Consider the following 21,954-nt stretch of genomic DNA (forward strand, 5'->3'; position numbering starts at 1 on the left):
GGAAGTCTTGAACTCTTTATACTTTAGTTTCCTATCTCGAAGTCAGCAATATGCTTCCCTGGCTTTCCTTAGCCAGATTTAATTTTTAAGAATCTTCAGGGGAAAAAATGTTTCATATATAATTAAAAAGAGTGCTGCTTGATCAAGTTGGGATTGAGCTCAAAATAAATCTATCCTGGTACAACCCCCTTCTAGGTGCTACGGAGAGAAAAAGGCCACCGATACATAAAATGACAAGAAGGGGAGAGGTGTAGCTTGAAGTGAAGAAATGACACAGACCCTCCACATACACACTTTAAAAACTTTATTTATATAAAAAACTCATTTGTTTTTAAAAGCATTAACAAGAGAAAAAGAAAAACAGAAAAGGTAAGGAGCAGAAGACATGCCCCTGACTAGTGTTGAGTGGAAGGTGCGATTTTTGGTTTTCTGGAATTGAATGTTTAGTGTTTTTATGAACAAACAAGAAAAAAACAAAAAACGCAACAGTTAAAGGTCCCCAAAAGCCCATGGCTGTTCTATTACCCACAACCCACCAAGAAAAAGAGCACCAAGAAGAGAGCAGAGGAGGACAAGAGAAACCAAGGGAGGGCCAGGTCCGGATGGGGCAGGTTCCCCAGTGCAGTCAGTTCTTAGGGTCACAGGGAGGAAAAGGCTCCTTTTTGCCAGAAAAGGAGTGGGAAGAAATGGAAGCGGGGAGGGTAAATAAGGGATTTTAATGCATAGGGAAAGGAGCGGTGGGTTGTGCACTGTGCTCCTACGCCATAGCCTCCATATATAAGGGAAGGGGGAGAGAAGAGAAGGATAGATTTCCAGTTTGCACTGAACTGAGCCTTTAGGTTAAGGGGAGTAAAAGGCAAATAAGGAAATGGATTAAAAAATAATCATCAACCAGCACAGCTGCTGATCCCTCTCGCCCGACCAGCTAATGTACACTAAACTGAAGGTACTTGGGGATGGGGCGGGGGGCCGAAATGATTTCCCTACAACCCCTTCAGAGATGACGGCACATCCTGGGCAACGAAGGAGTAGGAGTCAGACCATGCACTCCTCCCATCAACCTCGTTTTGAGCTTTATCAGAACAGGATTTTTGCAAAATCCCAACCATATACTGTTGAGCAAAAGCTTGCTGTGGCTGAAATTAGAGGCTACACCAATTGCCAGTGGAGAGTCAGGTTCTCTGGGTCACTTCTCCTCTTTCAGCTATTTAGGGCCAATAGTAAGAGTCAACAAAATATAATTTGCAAAATCATGAGAAATGAGACTGCAGAGGCAAAGAAAGGCACGTGGAAGGGAAGGAGGCGATGCACCCCAGGCCAAAGGCACAAAGAAGAGGCAAAGCCAGGGGCGATCCCCACCTTTTAGGGTACAGGGGGCAGAAGTATGTACATCAAGTCCTTTAGTCAGCCAACCAATCCAGGGAGTAGGCAGGGGAGGACGGGGCTACAAGGGGGCAGGAGAAAGCAGGGCGGGGGGAAGCCAGCGTTGAAGCTTCCTGCCAGTTTCAGACTAACTGATTCATGTACATTCCTACTAGCTCCTCCAAGAGGTTCTTCTCCTCCCCAGAAGACAGCTTTCTGCTCCTTCTCACCCAAAAAGTCTTCCTTGACACATTCTCCTCTTTCTACAGCCTCTTGCAAATAGCCTGGCCAAGTCAGCAGACATCATCACAGGACGGGAGCGGGCAGCCTCAGTAAGGGGCAGCGGCGGCAGCAGCCCAGGGCTGGCACGAAGCTTGGGGAAGAGATGGAGTCTGTGAGTCCTTGACGGTCCCTGCCCTGGAGATGAGGAGAGCAAGGTTTCTTCATCTCAGTTCTCGGAAGCCTTCACTTACTCAAGGGGCCGTGCCAGGTGGTATGTGCCAATGTCACCAGCCTTCTTTGCTTCAAAAACAGTCATCAGGAATGAGGGAACAGCTTACACTTCCCATTCTCCCAAAAAAAACCCAGAAAGTCCCTTCCCCACCAAGAAAAAAAAAATCTTGATTAAGAATCATCAGTTTATCAGCTTGCTGTACAATGCATACACAGCAAGAACTTCAGTTCTTCCCACAGCTTCCAGTGAAGATCCCCACTCCCCTTCCCTCCACACAAGGCCAGGAGTTCCAGGGAGCGCTGGCAAAAAGAGCTAATCTGCAGCAGTTTCTCAAGATATGTGTATAACTGAGTCAGGGTTCTTGGGAGCAATTGGAGAGGATCTGCAGTGGGGAGAAGGGACAATTAAACTTCACTGGAAGAAGTTGGGAGTCGATGGAAAGAAGGCAGCCACTTAGGGCTATAAGGGCAGGAGGCAGCCTGGCAGTTGGCACAATAGTCCAGCGAAGAAAGGGAAAAATCGTCAGTCCATTTCACCACCAAAAAATAAAAGTACATATATTAAGCTCAGATGTAGTGGAGATAGTGGTGCTAAATCTTCTGCTGTAGGGAAAAAAAGAGAAAGAGGTGTTAATAGGCTGGGAGTAAGGAGGACCAATGGACAGCTGAACGATCTGCAGGGAGGAAAGGAGCACACCACAGAGAATCAGACCACCAGCAGCAGGACCCAGCCCGAAGATGTATAATCACAGAGGAGCGCCCCAAGCACCACGTGCTGAGACCAGCGGCTCCGGCCCCGTCAGATCGGCATGATTGGCAGACTGCCGCACACAGGGCCTTCCTTCCTCAGTGTGATCTTGGGGGTGGCTGGGGGACATACCATGGGGGGGTAAGACACTTGGTCCCCCTCCTCATCCAAAACCAACATATCCAACTCTTCCTCCAGAGATTCCTGCCCCTCGTCCTGCTGTGAACACATGCAAGTTGTTAGTATGAGAGTAAGGAAATAGGAACCTTGTGAGTATATGCCAGATCTAGGGGAAATCCCCAAATCTGTAAACTCAAACAAAACAAGATACTAGTAAGAGAAGGGCAGACATTCGCGGAAACACAGGCAGGGCCAGGAAGAGTATAATGTATAAGAACAGACCGGTTAGCGTTAGTTATGTCAGTAACACCTCATAGTCTTCCTTCCCCATCTCGCCCATCGCAGAATAACGGCCCAAGAAATCCCAACAGGAGTCAAAACTACTTTTCCCGAAAGCCCCTATAGGAAAAGACGGTGTCTTTCACTAGGCCCCTTTTCACTATCTCACAAAGCACGCAGGCTTCACAACAGAATCAGCCATAGGCGGACAGCAGTATAGAAGGAGAATTTACCATCAGGGGTGTTCCCTTCAGTGGCTCCATTTCGCCTAGATCCCCGGATCGATCCAGTGTTCTGTTGTGGTCCCCTCTCTCATTCAGTGTGGAATAGTTGTTATCTAGTGAAAAAAAGTACACAGAAACATGATATTCCCCTCTGGTATGTAATATATACTGAGCAGAAAGTGTGAATTAGGTACCTCTGTTAGGAACCGAGCTTTGCAAAATGCTCCAGAAAGCAGTAAGTTCTGCTGACCCCTGACTTACAAAGAACTTGATTCTAATTGGGGAGCCAACATATATGAAATACACTGAGTCTGACACACGTTAACAAAGCTAAACTGAAGAGCTCTGTCTATAAGGCTATTAGAATGAAGAGAAGAGATCGTAGATTGTGAGGTATGCTGCAACAGTTAGGAAAGACCAACAAAAGAGACAGAACTTCTCTTTCCGGATGAGGAGAATTTAGAAAAGCAAATAGGAAGGACATTCCAGTAGGAGGTATTACATGAGCAAAATCAAGCAAGTGCAGAGGGAAGAGAGAGAAAATCAGACCAGGTGGGCTGAACCAGAACACATGAAGGTAAGACAGAGAGGGAGCCTGCAGCCAGACGATGAAGGCTGTGAGTGACAGTTCAGGGACACAAACATGACACTGTAGTAATGAGGGAGGCATATGAAGACTTTCTTAAAAACCTCTGAGCATGTGGGAATGCGGAAGAAAGTGAAAGGATCAAGTTTTACTCAATTTCTCCACATCCTTCCAGGTGGAAATGTTCAGCCAGTGCTCTTCTGGGATGGAAAATGGGGAGGGTACTAGAAAAATCTGTAGAGCCAGACGGTTCTCCTCATCCCAGTGAAATAGGACTCTACCTCCTTAGACAGGAATTAATCACCTACCTAATGATTTTGTGTTTGATCCCATATTGCTCATCTGAATTTCTTCCCGATCAGGTTTCTTATCTATATGAAGACAGAACGTTATCCAGGTTAAAACCCAACTCTTCAAAAAATCTATACTCATCATAAAATCTGGTCTCTTGTCTGTCCACTCCCCCTCCCGTTAAATTTCTCCTGAGCACCCACTGTGTGCCAGGCACTAGACAAAGCCCTCATGACACTTAAAGAGACTCCTTTCCAACAGACTCCTAACCATTCACTCTAAGCCAGCAATTTTCAAATTATCTGGTCGCAGGGCCCATTTACAGCATTAAAAATTATGAGGGGGCTGGCCGAGTGGCTCAGTTGGTTAAGAGCTTGCTCAAGAGTTTGAGCTCTGAGCAACAGCGGTTCGATTCCCAGCCCGAGCTGAGCAGCCGCGGAGCTGCTGATGGCAGTATGGCTCAGCTTTAAAAAAAAAAAAAAAAAGTATGAGGATCCAAAGAACTTTCATTGGTGTGGGTTATATGTATTAATATGTACTGCACTGAGAAATTTTAAATATTTATTTCACTTAAAAGCAACAATAAACTTATTCCATGTTAACATAAGTAACACTTTTAAAGAGCATTTGAGATCTTGCTCCCTGGCATATGTCATCAGTTGGCTCAAATAAACTCTTATAAAAATCCTCTTAAAATAATAATAACAACAACACATTTAACTTTTTAAAAAAAGGATTGTTTTACATTTTTGCACATCTCTTTAAAGTGTGGCTTAATAGAAGATAGCTGGATTCTCATATCTGCTTCTGCATTTAATCTCTTATGATGTTATTTTGGTTGAAGTACATGAAGAAAATCCAGCCTCACACAGGTAAGAAGTTGGAAAGGGGAAGACGATCTTAATAGTCTTTTCAGGTAATTGTGGCTATCCTTTGATAGTGCACTAACTAATACTCCACAAGCAGAGTTTCTTTAAGGTTAGCAGCAGTGGGAAGTCTGAATCCAAACTAAGGATCTCTTCATACTCTGTGAAATTAAAAACCACTGTTCTACCTTGCACTTTCACTGGATCAATTACCCAGGCATGACTTTGAAACATCATGCATTGGTCACTTGGAAAATACTGGTTCATAGTTATACGGATCTTCTAAATGTTCATTATACCATATCAAAAAAAATCACATTCATTAGTATCACCACTGATTTCATTAAAAAGTCTTTTACGTATTGGGACGTTACTAGGGCAGACACAAGTTTTCCAAAATTATAATTTTCACTTGAAAATTCAGGCAGCAAGTACTGTCAGTTATTTTTCCTCCAAGTGCAAGCTCACTGCATTCATTTTTGAGAAATTTCTGCCAAATACCTAAGTCTGAATTACCATAGTTTGTCTGTATGTCATTTTTTTCAAGGAAAAATGGTGTTCCACAAAGAGTGGCTCGTCCAACTAGAGACACAAGTGCTTTTCCACAAGACAGCCATCATGCTTTGGTACGCAGCGAGTGCTTTAGGAGTGCCTCCTATTTCATCAGCACAGGATATTAAAAAGATGTGTACTCAAGGGTAGAAACAACAAAATTAATCATTTTCACAGCTCCATCAAGTATATGCTTAAGTGAAACTGGTTTTTTTTTAAGCTGTTGAGTGCATGGCAATGAAGACTACAGTGACTAGTTTGGTTTGGTGTCACTGCCCTGGTTTATGCTCAGCCCCCATCACCATGGCTTTTGCACTGTCAGCACGAATGTCAACAGACTTGACATTTCAAATCCGCATTTCAAGTACCATGATGAAGCCAAAAGCCAAGTATCATTAAGAAAACAGGGTTACAATATACACTTAAGTGAAAAAGAAAATTTTTTCAAAACAAAATACATGATTCATCTTTTGGGGGAAAATGTATTTGCTCACATGACCAGTGTTTAAAAGATATAACCCAAAATAGCAGTGGGTATCTCTGGGTAATAGAAATAAGTGATTTGTTATTGTTATTTTTCTGATTGTCAGTATTTTCTAATTTTTCAACAGTAACCATGTATTACATCGAAATTTAAAAGAAAAAAAATCATTTTGCAATACATATATGTACATCAAATCATGTTGTATACCTTAAATTTATACAATGTTCTATGTCAATTACATCTCAAATCAAAAAAATAGACTAGGATTCACTTTCCAATCATTTTAAGTCCACAAGCAAAGACAGGGAATACCTGGGCTGACTGTTTTGTTTGATTTTCTAAAGCTCAGGCCTACCTGCTTCAATCCTTAGGTGAGTATTATTACCCACTACCAAAGACTAGCTCACTCAGAAATCAATATATTGGGCCAGCTGAGTGGCATGCTGGTTAAGCGCTGGCTTGAGATGCCAGCTCTGAGCAGCAGAGCCCTGGTTCGGATCCCACATGAGGGCCAGTGACGTTGCGCCCTCTACAGCTAAGATGGTGAACAACAGTTCAACCTGGAGCTGGGCTGCCGTGAGTCACCGGCGATGGTGCAGGCTGCAGTGAAGCTGCAGTGGACTGCTGTAAGCTACCATGAGTGGCCGGCAGCCAGCGTGAGCTGCTGTGAGTGACCGTCCAATGGCCAGCGAGTAACTGCCTCACCGGAAAGAGCGCAATGGTAATACCAACATGGGCCAGAGAAGCGACAACCTCCACAACTAAACTGAAGAACAAAAGGACAGCAACTTGTCTGTTCCCCTCCCCCGATTCACCAATATTGTTCCCCTCCCTCAGTTCCCCAATAAAATCTTAAAAAAAAAAAGAAAAAAAAAAGAAATCAATATATTGATATATACTATTTCTTAGATCGCAAGCTCACTGAAGAACAGCAGAGTGGAATAAGAGCAGAGGGGCATGCCCCCTGGATACTGTACCTGATTTCTGGTTCCGGTCAATCAGAGGGAGAGTGCTATCATCATATGAATGGCTGCTCTGGCTTCGAGAAGCATTGTTTAGATTCACCTTGAGGCAAACATAAAATACAGTCATGTCACAAAGTCCTGCATTCACCCATATCTTATTCCCTAGTGGGAACAGACTTTGAGGTCCCTCTTCCCAAATACAACTCCCATCAGAAGGCTGTGGCAGATTTTGGGGAAGTCAAAAACGCCATCATCCTTAACCACCACCAGCATTTACAGCAGCTGCGACACACAGGAAGACCAGAGCTATTCTGGCAGCAAATGAACTGAAGGCACCATTCATTTTGGGGTGGAGTAAACCAAAGGATTTCTTTACTACCAGAGACTTGAGTCAAAAGTGGGCTTAATGGGATAATGAAATAGAAGCAACCAAAGACAGAAGCATTACCCGAGATCAACGAAAAAAAAAAAACAGTAAAAGTCTCAGTCCCAAGAATTATGCTACCTGAAAGTCTGATTTCTTCCATCCTTCTTTTTCCAGTGGCTTCCGCAGTTCCTTATATCCCCAGATTGTCTGTAATACAAGTGCTGCTGCTCGAACTTCTTTTTCTGAGCGGTTCCTTTTGAGGAAAGTAACACCATATGGAATTTGGATGTAAGACCAGGGAAGAAGCTGAGAACCTGTTCTCTCTAATACAATGTAATGTAAGAATAAAAATGCCAAAATGGACAAGATCAAGCAATCACCAAGTCCTGCATTCTATCCCAAACAGTGACACACAAAAAGGTTCGATGGGAAAGTCTATTATCAATTTATGGATCAACATTAAGACGGAAAATAAAGCAATACCTCTTCCAACTTTACATGTAATTAAGGGAAAATAACCTTAGAAGCAAAAGGGAAAAGTTCCTTCCTAGTGACTCCCCTCTCATACTTCAATTCTGCCAGTTGTAATTTTAAGTGTTAAGCTCACCCTGATTTGTTGATCAACACCAGCTTCTCGATACCCTGTGTCTCTCGAAGCTTTTTGGCAGCCTCCAAGTTCTCAGCAATAACCTCGTTGATGGTGTTCAAAATAGAGACCACGGTGTCCTCAGAGAAGCTCAGGGAGGCGCTCTGTTGCCCTCCTGGCAGATTCTTTACCAAGTTGGGAATAGCATGTTTACCTGTAGCAGGAACAGAAGGGACGTGCCGGGAGGACAGGAGGAGTCAGGCCACGAGGTGCCTGAACTGTCCTTAACTGCCTTGATCATATAAAATACAGGTACTGTCTCCATGAATCCTTTCACTCTCTTATAGGGTTATCTTTCCAAAGAGCAAAGGACCTGGAACAGCCATGAATTGATTGTACTTCCTTTTCCTTTTTCAGTCACATTGAAACAATGTGAATACTTTATGTCACATATGCCACACAGTTCTTTTAGATATTCTAATGAAAACAGTACATTTAATATCATAATAGTTCAAAAGAATAGTCATTATAAATTTAAAAAAAACAAAACTGGCCTCTGCCATTTATGAGCTGTGTTAACTCTGAGCAAATGACTTAGCTAAACAAAAAACTAATCTTGAGTTTCCTTAGTCTATGAAAAAATGGACCTTTGTAAAGTAGTGCCGATTAAATGAGAACATACAGAAGTACTTAACAAGGCCTACTAACAAAGTAAGCGCTTAAAAAATAATCGCTATTATTATTCTGCTTTTGAAGAGTCATCACCTCTTGGTCTTTCCAAGAGCCATTCAGCTACAGTTCACCCTTGAACAATACGAGCTGGAACTGTGTGGGTCCACTTACACATGAATCTTTTTCAATAAATACTGTGTTTTCTCTTCCTTATGATTTTCTTAATAACATTTTCTTTGCTCTAGCTTACTTTATTGTGAGAATATGTAATACATTTAACATACAAAATATGTGTTAATCAACTATTTATGTTATCACTAAGGCTTCTGGTCTAAATTAGGCTATTACTAGATAAGTTTTTGGGGAGTCAAAAGCTATATGTGGATTTGACTGTGTGGGGGTCAGAGCTCCTAACTCCCTTGTTGTTCAAGGTCAACTGTATAACCCTCTGCAACCCCTGAATTCACAAACTGTGGAGCACTAGAATTCTTCCTCTCAATCATTTCAGTAAGTAAATAACTGAGCGCCTGCTGATTAAAGGCGCTGTACTAGATGCTGAGGGGATGGACATCCAACACCTTACCAATGAGTTCTTTGTTGCGAGCATCCACAGCCAGGTTTCTCAGAGCCCCAGATGCAGCCTTCACTACCCGCTCATGTTCACTGGTCAGGAGGTCAGCGATGGCAGAAAGGGCCTTCTCTTGACGCAGAGCAGAGCGGATGTATCGACCATACTAGAAGTAGCACACAGAGGTGAAACAGATTACAAATGGCAGCAACCTAGTTAGCTAAGTCTCCCACCTCTAAATCCATCTTCTAAAAGGTACTCACCGTCCAGCGCCCAGCACACAAGTTCTGGATAGCTCCGGCTGAGGCTTCTAGAATGGCAGGAGTCTTGCTCTCCTTGAGGAGTGAGATGTATATCCGAACCACCTCTGGCTGAAATAAAAGCTCATAGCCTGCACAAGAAAGCAGAGAGGCTAATCAGTACCTTCAAACCAGGCTGCGGCTGGAAGTCCAGGCTCAGTACTCTAGATTGATGGGTTAAGGCTCCCGAAGCTCTCCCACCCACCCAACAGCAAACTCAGAGGCCTGATTCCATGCCTTAAGAATAACTAATCCATGGTAAGAGCAAAACAGATATGAACTCATCACATGCAACTTCTGTCTCTCTTCCTCCTTGCCTCTTCTCGCCCACAGTTTACTATGGCCTTGCTTGGCACTCACGGCATGGGCACTCGGGATTCATATGCTCATTGATACCACTCAGGGTTAAAGATTTCTCAACTCAAATGAATTATTCTAACTCAACTGAGTCACTCTGCCCACCTTTACTGTGACTAAGTGAAAGGACCTATCATAGATTTAACAACATCCAAAATTTCTATATCCATGGAGAGCTGGGAATTTTGGACTCACTGTATTAATAAATATAAAGATCCAAACTGTGATAAAGAGGCTTCTTATAACAGGTAGGTAAAAGCTTAAGTCCCAAGAACTGTGGTGGCTACTTAGGTACCTAAGCTAGTCTAGACTACCTTCAGAACCTTATCCTACCCTCAAGCACCGTGAATAGCTGCTGTAACAAGCAGTCCTTTGTAAGTTGATGCTGTAATATTATAGTTTCCCAATACTTCCGCCATCACTTCAAATCCACAAATCGGAGAAGAGAGAACAGTGAACATATTGTACAGTCTACTGTTAGACTACCAAATACTTACCAGTGGACTATGCTTATGAGACCCTTGGGGACCGAAAAGAAAAGGATAACTTACCTCGAGCGGGACTAGTTCTTTTAGGGAAATCCACCGTGTCGTTTGCTGGATCCTCTGTGGGTTTTTTCCCTTTGGAAATTAAAAAAAGAGGGGAGGGGTAAAAGTTTAAGAAAGGAAAGAGTCCACCCTGGTACATTTTTTATTCTTTAGTTAAAATCTTTGGATCAGAGATGCATCAAGTGAGAGGGGAGAGGGGAACATCTGGGCCTCCAGCTTGTCCCAGCAGGGGGCTGTGGTGAAATAATGACAGAAAACAGGCAGCAGATTGGTTAAGATAAGACTAACCACTGTTGTTGCTATTGTCCTGAGTTCAGATAACTGGGACTGCTGCCCAGAAATAGCATGCCATGAGCCATTAGCTCAGAAAAAGCTAAACTTGTTTCAATGGTCTTCCTCAAATGAATTTTCCTACATGCATCCACAGGGAAGGGTTAGGCAAGGAAACACTAGGGAAGCTAAAACCAAAACATGCAAATTAGAAGTAGATAAGCGCCTTAAAAGATTCCACTCACCTCTGGAGAACCACTCATCTTCCAGTGCATCACCCAAGGTGGAAAGCAGAGAGAAATTAAGGAAGAAAAATGCAGGAGAGAGATGTCAACGAGGTCATGGGCAGACAAGCAGGAAAGCAGAGAGGGAAGGAAAAACACAGGAAACACAAAGGAGGAATGGGGGCGAAGCCCCAGATTAGTTGAGTTCTCGTCCTTCGCTGTCCCCATCATTGACACCACCAACACCAACACCGATGCCACCGCCACCGCCACCACCACCACCACCACCATCACCACCACCACAACCACCACCACCACCACCTCGAATGAAGCACACAACACAGGGAAAGAAGCAACAGAACAAGAAGACGTTCTCGACTCAGCAGACATCAATCCATACTGCTTGGCAAGTATTCTGCACCTGAGTGTTCCTTTCCTGATCCTACACTAAAAAGCAGGGGACAAGGAACTAAGACTCACCTTTGCCCTTCTTGGCCCCAAAGCAACTTGCGGCATGTGGTCCAGTGCTGTTGGCAACACTGGGAGGCGCCTCTTGGTAACGCTCTGCCTGTGGAATCTCCCGGTGAACTTGATACGACAGGTTCCGAAGGAGGCAGACACAGTTCTCCACAAGCTTGGGGACATAAGACAAAAAGGCTCAGTGAGAGGAGGGAATGCCCACAGTGGAGTCCCAGCAAGTACAGGTTTCCATGATTCAGATACTAGAATAGCGATCCTCAAAAGCAGAGCCCAGCCCTTCATTTCTCCCAAGGCTTCTAAGGCCCAAGCTTCTAAAAATCCTGGTAGCCTCAGGCTAATGAAGGTTTCTGCCTCCATCTGGTGTACGACACAAAACTTAGGGCCTTTTTGCAAATTTTTTTACTTTTTCCTACATAGAAAACTGTACAACCTTGGAAGTCCAGCTAAAGAGCTTTAAAATATATCGGTGAAGAAAATTCTAAAGGAAACAGTTTTCTTCTAAGGTGAATACCCACTTTAGGGAGTGGGGGCTGGTATAGGTATCTAACGTTACCTAGAAGCCTGAGAAAATAGGGCTGCACTCCGGGTACCTCCTGGTTGCTGTGAATGGAATTCACTCAGCCATTCACTTACCTTGCTGTCTGAATCCTTCTGCCCAATCTCAGCCTGAACAATGAAAATGAGGGCATCCACTAAACCATCACATTCCCGAAGTTTCCGGCGAGCTTCACTCCTCTCTGAGCTGACATTCCTAAGGGAAAAGGAAGAGGCGTCCAGATGACTCGAACCCAGAATTCCTCCCTAAGCGCCCTCAACATCCACAAGCCTCACTACCTTTTTTATTCACAACAACAAACAGTGAATCCCCACGATAAGCAAGGCACTGCGCCTGAAAGTTGAGCAAGACAGTCCCTGCTTTCCGGACATTTATAACCAGGCAGGGGCAGGGGGCGGGAGGGTATAAATAAAGTACACCAACCACAATAATTCAAGATGGAATAGACACTTCTTGTATAGAAGTACAAATGAAGAATGAGGCAGAGCACACAGGAGTATAACCCAAAGAGAGGAAGAAGATATTACAGCAATTATAGGATATAAGGAGAAGAAATCCGGAAAATGTTCATGAACTAAAGGCACCTGAGCTTAGGAGAGAAGGGCATCACAGACAGAAAGAAGAACAGACCTCCCCCACTCTCTCTCCCAGCCCCTCCCCTTCTAGCACTCTACTCTTCTTGTCGCACTGATCGCAGCCTGACCTGCAATACAGAAAACCGAGGGCAGGGACACAGGCCCAGGACTGGACAAGTGCCTTCCATGTTGCAGGTATTGAACAAATGTTTACCAAATTACACGAACCAAGTCGAAGAGGCGCGGAGGCAAGGAGGCCATGTGGGGCCCAGCAGACACACCGACAGAGCGGGCGTGTGGGGGCCACAAGGAGTAGTGACAAAGGTAGAAAGACAGGTGGGAGTCACAGTAAGCAATATGGACAGGAACGGAGGCTGGATGACAGGCGGAAGAATCTTTTTTTTTAAGACATTTAAGTTAGTCCTCAACAATTCAGCCTCCATACTCTCCAAGCCCTATGTTACCTGAGGCAGCCAGCTGTGTTGGTGAGCACCGACTCCCACTCAATGTGGCGTGGCTTGCAGTCTTCACTAGGTTCCCGCTCCCAACCAGAATGCGGAATGATCACTTCATCTGTCAAGGCGTGCAGGGCATGGTCCACTATCTCCATTTTGATTGAGTCATGGGATGAGAGATTCCACAGGGTTCCTGGCAGAGACAATTTGTCAGATAGCTCTCCAGCATCCAAGCTAGTATGTTTGAAGAATGCCAAAGAGAATCCCGGTTTCAACATTTCTGTCTTCCCCAATGACCAAATACCTTGTAATGAGTGATACTCAAGCTTTTGTTTGTGACCATGGTAAGAAATATATTTTACATTATGGCTCAATATAAACATACACATCATGAAACAGTTTCATAAAACAACACTCTCTGAGCATTCTACACCAGTTTCTCAACCTCTGCACCACTGACTTTTTGGGCCAGATCATTTTTTGTTGTGGGGAACTGTCTTGTCCATTGTTAGATGTTTAGCAGTATCTCTGGCCTTTACTCATTAGATGCCAGTGGCACTTCCCCATCCCAAGTTGTGACAACCAAAAATGTCTCCAGACACTGCAAATGTCCTCAAGGGTACAAGGGCCCCAACAAAGAACCAATCATTATTACTGTATTCGTTCATTTATTTGTTTATTTTTCTTCCTTTCTTTTCTCTTTGAATGCTGATTGTGACCCAAAGAACTGTGTTCAACACACACTAATGGATCACAACCCCCAGTCTGAAATACCATCTTTTAAAGCAAGGACCACAAGTTCGCATGTCTACACATGCCAGGCAGGTGGGTCAGGACAGCAGATAATTTAAAGAAACTGTAAGAACATGGATAAAAGGCAATTGACACTCAGCTTCAATGTTTGGGTGACAACGTTCTATACGGCAGTAGTTGGTCAGAAATAACAGAACGTGTTGTGGATTACTGCAAACTGGAGAACACATGCTCGATCAGCTCAGACCGACTACTGTCTGACCAACTACGTAGCAAAACAGATCCATTCTCGCACATTTTTAATAGAAGCCAAAAATCTGGGAATTTTAAGTGAAATCGTCGGAATTTTAAACACTAGCAACCAATTCTTTCAAATGTTGAAAACCTTGCGTGATCCAAACAACTCTGTGAGACAGATTTGGCCTGAAGGCCACCAGTCCACAACTTTAATCAAAAGTAAAAGGGCTGGGAATCCTCATGGCTCTCAGCATCTCCAGATGTTAACAGTGACCCTGATCTACCAGTCTCCCTCAGGCCTAGTAACTCACCAGTAATGACTTCAGTGAGGTCCATATCCCGAGCCTTTCGGAGCAATCGCACAAGGGCCGGAACACCATCACAGTTTTTTATGGCGATCTTGTTATCCTGGTCCCGCCCGAAAGAGATATTCTTGAGCGCTCCACAGGCTCCAAGGTGCACTTCCTTTTTCGGGTGGTCTAACAATCCCACCAGCACTGGGATGCCCTTGAGCTTCCGAACGTCAGTCTTCACTTTGTCATTGCGATAGCACAAATGTTGCAGATACGCAGCTGCATTGGACTTGACGGCATCCAAACGGAAGCCCAGCATGGCTATCACCTCCGGCAGCTCCGGCTGTCTCCAATTCGGGGGCGGGGGCCCTCCCTTACGCAGACTATCCAAGCTTGCTAAACTTCCCCGTTCATGCTGGGCCAAAGGAGCCCAATAGTACTGGTCGGATGGCACCTCCTCACCAATCATGTCTTCATAGCTCCTGCAGTGTTAGAAGAACCAAGAGGAAAGAGTGCATCAAGCTGTCAAGTCTGCTTTCATGGAAAGCTCCCATCACCCCTCATCTTTAAAGTAGGAGTAACCCCAGTTCTAGTATATGAGATCTTATCTGTCCTTTGCATAAATGATATACTGATTGGTTTTTCTTAATGGGATAAGGTAATAATTTTTAAGCATCTGTAAACTACCTGTTTTTTTGTTTTGATTTTTTCCCTGTGAAGTTTACTAGCTTGGAGGAGAGTAACAAGCATTCACAGACATTGATCACAAAAAAGGAATCAAATCCTGCTTAGTAGTGAATGATGCCCATCTGGCAGATGTTAACTTCTCTGAATAGAGATTAAAATAAACCTTCTGATAGCAGAGTTAACCAAAGCATCTGACTGAACGCCACAGAAGTCAGCAATGTCTGAAAACAGTTCTTACAAACGTTAGCTGAACAGGAAATGAGGCATTTACACATAGGAAACAGCTGGTGGGATAAGACCCCCTACACATACCTCTCTTTACTTTGGAAATTATAAAATAAGAGGTGACAGACTAAACACAGTACAGGACTTCTTGCTACATCATAGGAGGACCCGGCTTAAGTATTGATGAAGTATATATTTGAGCATTAATTTTCATTTCATCCCAAGGTCATCTCTGCTACTCAACAAATGTATTGGAGGCATGATCTCTAGCCTCCAATTTCTAAAGACAAATACCTTCAATTCTGTCAAAATACAGATGACTGGACACTATCATATTTATCACATTTGAGATATCCAGTCACTAAGAAAAGGAACAGAGGACAAAGCAATTGAAGGTAAAGAGGTAATTATTCCTATTTCAGTACTACCCACAACCACTAGAGGGTGAGTCTGTCACACTATTATTTATTCATAACCACCAGGAAGGAAGAGACCCATTATCTGTAAGCTCATCTCACTCTGTGGCTCCCACAGGAGAGAGGAGAATCTATTGTGTGGAACTCTCCAAATAAGCCTGTTGTTTGTTCCACAAAACCACTCCCACTGTCACCAAACCCTCAAGGTTAGCCTAAACAGAGAGCCTGGCCTACCTCATAGCTGTCAACATCACTCAACAGTGATTCAGATGGACAAAAGCATTTAGGAAAAATCACTAGTTTTTAATATCACTGAAATAAAATAAACAGGTTACATTGCTAAGCTCTAAGTAGGTTATTAAATAGTAAGTAAGATTCTATTGTCAAAGGAGATAAATAAAGTCATGGTATGTTTACATGAAAGGGAAAAAGAACTCAAAGGAAATGCACTAAAGTATTAACAGTAGTTCTTTATCAATGGATGGTATGCTTTTCTGGGTTTTTCTAGTTTGGGAGTGAGCATGTTTTACTTTTATTATTTTAATACAAGCAATTACAATAACCAAGACTTGAGTCACTCAAGAAATATTTCCTTTTACAAGCAGAGGATCACTGACATTCTTTCCTTTGTTTTACAAATTAACAAAGCAGTGACCAGAAAGATTAAATGACTTGCTCCAGGCCACAGAGCTAGTGACAAAGGCACAACTACAACTGAGGTCTTCTGGTTCAGTGCCTTTTCCACTAATCATTCTGCCTTACTGTTTTCGTTTGACCTTGTATTACTCTCCTAGGCCCAGAACAGGAAGCTGCAAATGTTCTTGCTAGTCAAGCAGGTTTCCAAATCCAGTGTCACCCTGGAACAAACCCAAGAACCAGGACCCAAACCCTCTCCATGTCAGGTGTCACAGCTAAGGACAGCAGAGAATGAGCTGGCCACCCACACCCACCCAGGAATCACTCAGCTAATGAGGCAATCAGAAAAAGCAGACTTCCATAAGCAGAAGAAGCCAACACCCTGGGCAGACTCCTTAGGTGATAGCTGCTATCTACCGCTGCTCCAAGTTGTACCAGCTGAGGTCTGGTGTTCTACCCCCCACCCCACCCTACCCCCACCCCCAAGAATAAAAGGTGAGTCACATGGGAGTTGGATTAGCTGTCTGAAAGTTACCTGAAAGGTGAGTGACTCAGGCTTAGATAATGGGGCCTGTACCCCTAGGCCCAGCCCAGTTTACTGTTAACCAAAGCTACCTAATAGGCTAAAAGTCAGCACCAATGCATTTGCTTCAGAAGGTCATGACCTCATACAGAAATTAGCAACAGCTGGTAGGCTACCCTTACCATCAAGACATCCATAAATCTTCTCCCTTATTTCTTATTACTTCTCATTGATTGGAAAACCCTGTCTCTGATTTATTGTAAAGCAGGGTTGGCAGCCCAAAGGCCAAACCTATTGGGTTGTCGGAAAAGTCATGACGTATTTTTTCTGTTATTCGTTGCAAAAATGCTTTATGACTTTTCCGACAACCCAATATTTTCGTACAGCCCCAGAACTGAGAACGGTTTTTGTACTTTTAAAAAGATTGTAACAAGAAGAACACAAAAATAACAACATACAACAAAAATGACATGTGACCTGCAAAGGCTAACATAGTTCTCTACCCGTTCTACAAAAACCGTTTGCCAACCCCCATTCTCAAGCAGTCTCTCAAGGCAAACCATCTACCAATGAAAACACCAATCACTCCCTTTTTCACATCACCAAAGAATCTCCAAGGATGAGTAGGAAAGTCAGAAGAGTCAGCAGCTTAGGGACTTCTCAGAGTGTCAATAATGTGCCACCCTCTAAGGATGCCTCCCTCATTTCACTTATAATCAAATGGAAGAACCTCAGTGCAAAGTGTCAGGGCTTTTGTGAGATCAAGGTTTGTTTTTAACTTGAGATTAAAACCACCACAGGGAGTGTGTTCTTATATGTCTATTCTGGCCCCGAAAGCCTGAAACCCTTAACTCTGTTCTTAATACCAAACTAGAAGCTGAAGAAATCCACTTGAACAAGTGAGCATTCCACAGCCCCGGGCACCAGGACGGGGGCAGATCTCAGGCAAAAATAACAGAAACTCTGGGCATTAGAAGCAAAGGTCACTATTCAGAACAGAGACCAATATCCATCACAAGTCGTTTTCTATCATTGGAATATATGACTTTTATAATGAAAAAAGAGACAAAAAAGCAAGTCGCTATTTAGCAAAATCAGAAAAGGGAAGAACAAGACGGCCTTCCACAAGAAAAGACAAAGGAGAGGGGGCCGGCCCTAAGCGTCTCTGATCCTAAAAAGCACTTAGAAGAACGAAGAAGACCTACCATCCTCCCTATCTTGGAAAGACCCTTCTCTTGCCTACCTGAGGCGTCGGCGAGGGTCAGAGGGTGTCCCAGTCCGACGGGCAGTGCCGTATTCGGACATCATGCCGTAATCCAGGTCTTCGTAGCCCATGCTGCGCTGGTCGTCCTCTAGGCCGTAAGGCTCCGGATGAAAGCGATGCAGATCCACGCTGCTCCCGCCTACCCGAACCTGGGGCTGGGGCCCATAGACATCCTGTCTACTCGGGGCCCGGTAACCTTCCATGCTGGGCCGATACCGCTCCTCAATGCGGGTCACCCGGGACAGGCTGCCATAGTTGTCACTGCTACTTGGATAACCATCTTCATAGTGGCGGCTGTATCCATCAGGAGGGTAATGGAAGTTCCTGGGAAGGGTAGCAGTGCCTGCTTGTCCCACATAGGGACCAGGGCCCCCATTGCCATTTTTACGGAAGTCACGACCCAGAGTCTGAATATAGTTGTTAGAAACTGATGTGGCATCCACAGGCAGCCCATCTGGTCCCATAGGGACTGGCTGTACTGTCCGTGTTGTCACAGTCTTCACTACTTTCTTCACCTTCAAGTCAGGAAAAAGAAAAACTAATGAAGTGAATAATATAAGCGTAAATTCTAGCCCCCTCTAAGAAAAGAAACCAACTCCTACCTCCAGCTCACTTGACTTCGAAATGCCTTACAAGCACCATCCACCCTTGTCTCCATCATACAGGAAGTCCCCAGGCAGGAAAATTGCCCTAGCAGGAACTATGCCTACAGGGAAGCTACTGCAGACCTTGATATACCCTCTCTCTTCCCCATTCCTTAGATTTACCTGTATCTCTTCTATCCTCTCTGCCTGGACAAAGATCACTTTCTTCACGCTTTCACTACAGATCAGTGGCCCTTCATCCACCTTAAGTGCTTAAGCCCTCCCCTAAAGGAGGCCATAGGAAGCCGTCCTCCATCATCCCAGACCTTAGATAAGCCTTAGCTTACCGTGGTCTCTGTGCGCCGAGTGGTTCCATCATCCGAAGTCTCCACGGAGACAACAGACATGGCTCCCTCAGGGTCTTCCTCCGTGTAGGTCTCCACAATCTGCCCTGGCTCCTGCATCCTGGGGATGGTGCTATAGAGAAGGTGACTGTGATCCTATGTGGAAAAGAGAAAAAAGAAAGTTACCATTCAGCCCTATATATCAACAATCCATCCCAATGAGAAGCATTGTCTCCCTAAAGATAGAGACCCCTCACGCATCTTCTATGGGCCCCAGGCATTTTAGAGGGGTGACTATCCCCATCTTTTGAACTTGTACAAAAGGGCAGAAGATACACTAATTTCCCAGTTCTAACCAATATGACCTGAGCTAACTCCAGCCACATCAGCACCTACGTGACAGACAGCAAACTGAACTTCCTGCTCTGGTCATCGATGAACAGGAACTGCGTCAGCTGCAGCTACATCTGCATCTGAGTGATTCTTCAGAAAAGTTCACTCAATAAAGAACTTTGAAGATGAACCAGGAAACCCAAAAAAAAAGCCATCTTCTCACTAGCTCTATGTTACTTCAGGTAATGCCTAAGGCTCAAGACCAGCCAGGATTTAGGGAGGCTTCTCTGCAAAGTATGCCCATTCTAGAAGAGGAGCACAGTATTTTGGGATCAAATATTGGATCAATGGTCATTAAAATTCATCCAATAAAAGTACATGTAGGGCCGGCCGAGTGGCACATTGGTTAAGAACTGGCTTGGGATGCCAGAGGGACCCGGTTCGGATCCCACATATGAGGAGCAGTGACGCTGTCCTCTACAGCTAAGATGCTGAACAACAGCTCAACCTGGAGCTGGGCTGCTGTGAAGAGACGGCATAGGCTGCAGCCCCTGTTGCAGTGGGTTGCCATGGGCTACCATGTGTAGCCAGCAGCCAGCGTGAGCGGCCATCCAGAAGCCAGCGACTGATCTGCCTCGCCCGGAAAGAGTGCAATGATGGTGCCAACTTGGGCCAGTGAAGCAACTAGACTGAGGAACAAAAGAACAGCAACTTGTCTGTTCCCCTTCCCCCAGTTCCCCAATAGAAATCTTTAGAAAAAAAAGTACATGTATATTTGAAGCTCCACTCTTTGACTTTCCTAAATAAAAGAAACGAATTTACCAGTGCTTACAATGTGCCAGACACTTTACAAGACACCAATATGCTCTTAAAGGCTGGGGGAGTAAGAAGACATGAATGAAGCAATGCAGGCCTTGAGCCAAAACAATTACCTGGGGTCCGTTGAGTTTCAGATCTGAAAATTTCTGTCGCTCAAGGTCAGCATCGCCCACAAACCGGCCGTTCTGAAACATAGCCCACAAGAAGACAATTCATTTTGTGGCCTTCCTTTGCTCTACCAAACACAAATGATCTTTTTTCCAAACAGGAAAAGGGCTTTCAAGAAGATGATTGTGGCCTGGAGTCCTTCTGCCAGTACTTATAAAGGAACCACATCATTCCTTAGTCTTAGCACTTTTCTCAAAATTGGAATCAGACCTGGACCTCTGGCAGACTGGGTCTCTGGAACATAAGAATGTAAACTCCATGAGGGCAGGGGGTTCCTTTTTTTTGGCGGGGGGAGGTCAATGATGTTTTGTTCAATGATGTACCCCTAGTGCCTTGAACAGTGCCTGACACATAATGGACACTCAAAAACTACTTGCTGAGTAAATAGCAGGAACTCAGATAAGTTCCCTAACAATCTTTTTGGAAAGCCATAAGAATATAAGGAAAGCTGGACCAGCTAGGTTGGGGAGTTTCCAAAAGCCTTCGTTATTGTTCCATGTATCTTCATGCTCTACTACCATTGGAAACTCCCATACCAGGCGGATTTTAAAAGAAGCAAGAGGTGTGAGTCTCCCTTTCCAAGTAGGAAAAAAACAAGTACCCCAACTCCCCTCAAGCAAAACAGATGTCTCAATATCTTATTTATTCATTACCGATTATTAGAGCTACAGAACGTATTTTTTAAATGTCACCCTTAAATTGATCTGTGTTAAACAGCAGGAACTATTGACATTATACTACATAAAAATGCATCTGACTGCTCCTCTTCAAATAGCATACAGTGAGATCCAGCCACCTTGGGAGACTCTTCCCCCACCCCCCTACCATTACATAGATAGTGTAAGGCTGCATAGAGAGGAAGTTAAACATTACTTTCAGGAAGAAGGAAGGGTGTGGTTTCAATGCTGAGCAGAAGTTAAATATAAAAAGAGAAAGAGAGGGGGAAACCATGTACTAAATCCTGGAATTCCCCATCTCCAAGCCTGAGCAGTTCTACTCTCCCCTTTCAATGTATACCTCTCATCCCTAACCCTCTATTCTGGTTCCTACAGAAGTCCTAGGAACACTGCAAACAAACTGCCTCCAAACTCCTGATCAGCCCGCAAATGAAATGCTGTCCTCTCACTCAGCAAGTTCCTCAGCATAAGGGACCTTCTCTGTCTTAAAAAATAATTAAAGTGTAACCAGTAAAAAGGGCTACTGAAGCATGAGCACTGTTCTTAGTTCCCACCAGAGATGCAATCTAATAGGCAATGCCTACTACACACACACACACACACACACACACACACACACACACACACACACACCTCTCAGACAGATGACATCATAGCAAAGTCAGACTACAGAAGCCACAGGAAATACAAGATACTTCTCATTTCGAACACCAACTCTTCCAAGTCACATCACAGAGTGAGCCAACTCAGAGACCACTGGCTCCTGTGGTTATTTGGGTTAAACAGCAGATGATGATCCCTCTCCAACTCTAGCCAACAAATTAACAATGACCCCTTCCTCCAAGACGTGATTTGCACAGCACACAAGGACAATATGGAGCAGGAATATACAATTTATGGTCACTGCCACACCTTCTGAGTACAGACTGTTCCCTGAGGGAGACTGAACTGGAGTTGAGAGTACAAGGTGCCCAACTCCCCCAACCACTAAGCAGGCATTTACTTTCCTGAATTTCTGATGGCAAGGGGGAAAAAAATCAGAGAAAACAGAAGTAATTTGAGTACAGCTCCAAACTAGACAATCTACCGTTTACCAGAACTGCATCCC

General features: G+C 44.2%; 1 protein-coding gene across 13 annotated transcripts in view; it reads right to left on the reverse strand.

The window, feature by feature from the left end:
* Positions 1–287: 287 nt before the first annotated feature.
* CTNND1 (catenin delta 1) overlaps positions 288–21,954 on the reverse strand; it is a 44,336-nt gene continuing 22,669 nt past the window's right edge. For 4 of the 13 annotated variants that reach the window (XM_019624271.1, XM_019624264.1, XM_019624262.1 and 1 more), the window contains 18 exons: positions 20,115–20,186; positions 18,853–19,005; positions 17,901–18,436; positions 14,189–14,652; positions 12,897–13,080; positions 11,935–12,052; positions 11,302–11,455; positions 10,843–10,860; positions 10,331–10,399; positions 9,387–9,514; positions 9,139–9,289; positions 7,905–8,097; positions 7,436–7,550; positions 6,943–7,030; positions 4,081–4,143; positions 3,196–3,299; positions 2,696–2,782; positions 1,111–2,418 (listed from right to left, as the gene is read on the reverse strand). In XM_019624271.1, coding sequence (XP_019479816.1) covers positions 2,407–2,418; positions 2,696–2,782; positions 3,196–3,299; positions 4,081–4,143; positions 6,943–7,030; positions 7,436–7,550; positions 7,905–8,097; positions 9,139–9,289; positions 9,387–9,514; positions 10,331–10,399; positions 10,843–10,860; positions 11,302–11,455; positions 11,935–12,052; positions 12,897–13,080; positions 14,189–14,652; positions 17,901–18,436; positions 18,853–18,969 — 2,601 coding nt within the window. In that variant the 5' untranslated portion in view covers positions 18,970–19,005; positions 20,115–20,186 and the 3' untranslated portion in view covers positions 1,111–2,406. Of the gene's footprint in view, positions 2,419–2,695; positions 2,783–3,195; positions 3,300–4,080; positions 4,144–6,942; positions 7,031–7,435; positions 7,551–7,904; positions 8,098–9,138; positions 9,290–9,386; positions 9,515–10,330; positions 10,400–10,842; positions 10,861–11,301; positions 11,456–11,934; positions 12,053–12,896; positions 13,081–14,188; positions 14,653–17,900; positions 18,437–18,852; positions 19,006–20,114; positions 20,187–21,954 lie in introns of all 13 variants that reach the window. The other 9 variants (XM_019624272.1, XM_019624266.1, XM_019624273.1 and 6 more) reach the window with 6 other exon arrangements.

This window comes from Hipposideros armiger, unplaced genomic scaffold (assembly GCF_001890085.2).
Source record: "Hipposideros armiger isolate ML-2016 unplaced genomic scaffold, ASM189008v1 scaffold_582, whole genome shotgun sequence".
NCBI classification, from domain to species: domain Eukaryota; kingdom Metazoa; phylum Chordata; class Mammalia; order Chiroptera; family Hipposideridae; genus Hipposideros; species Hipposideros armiger.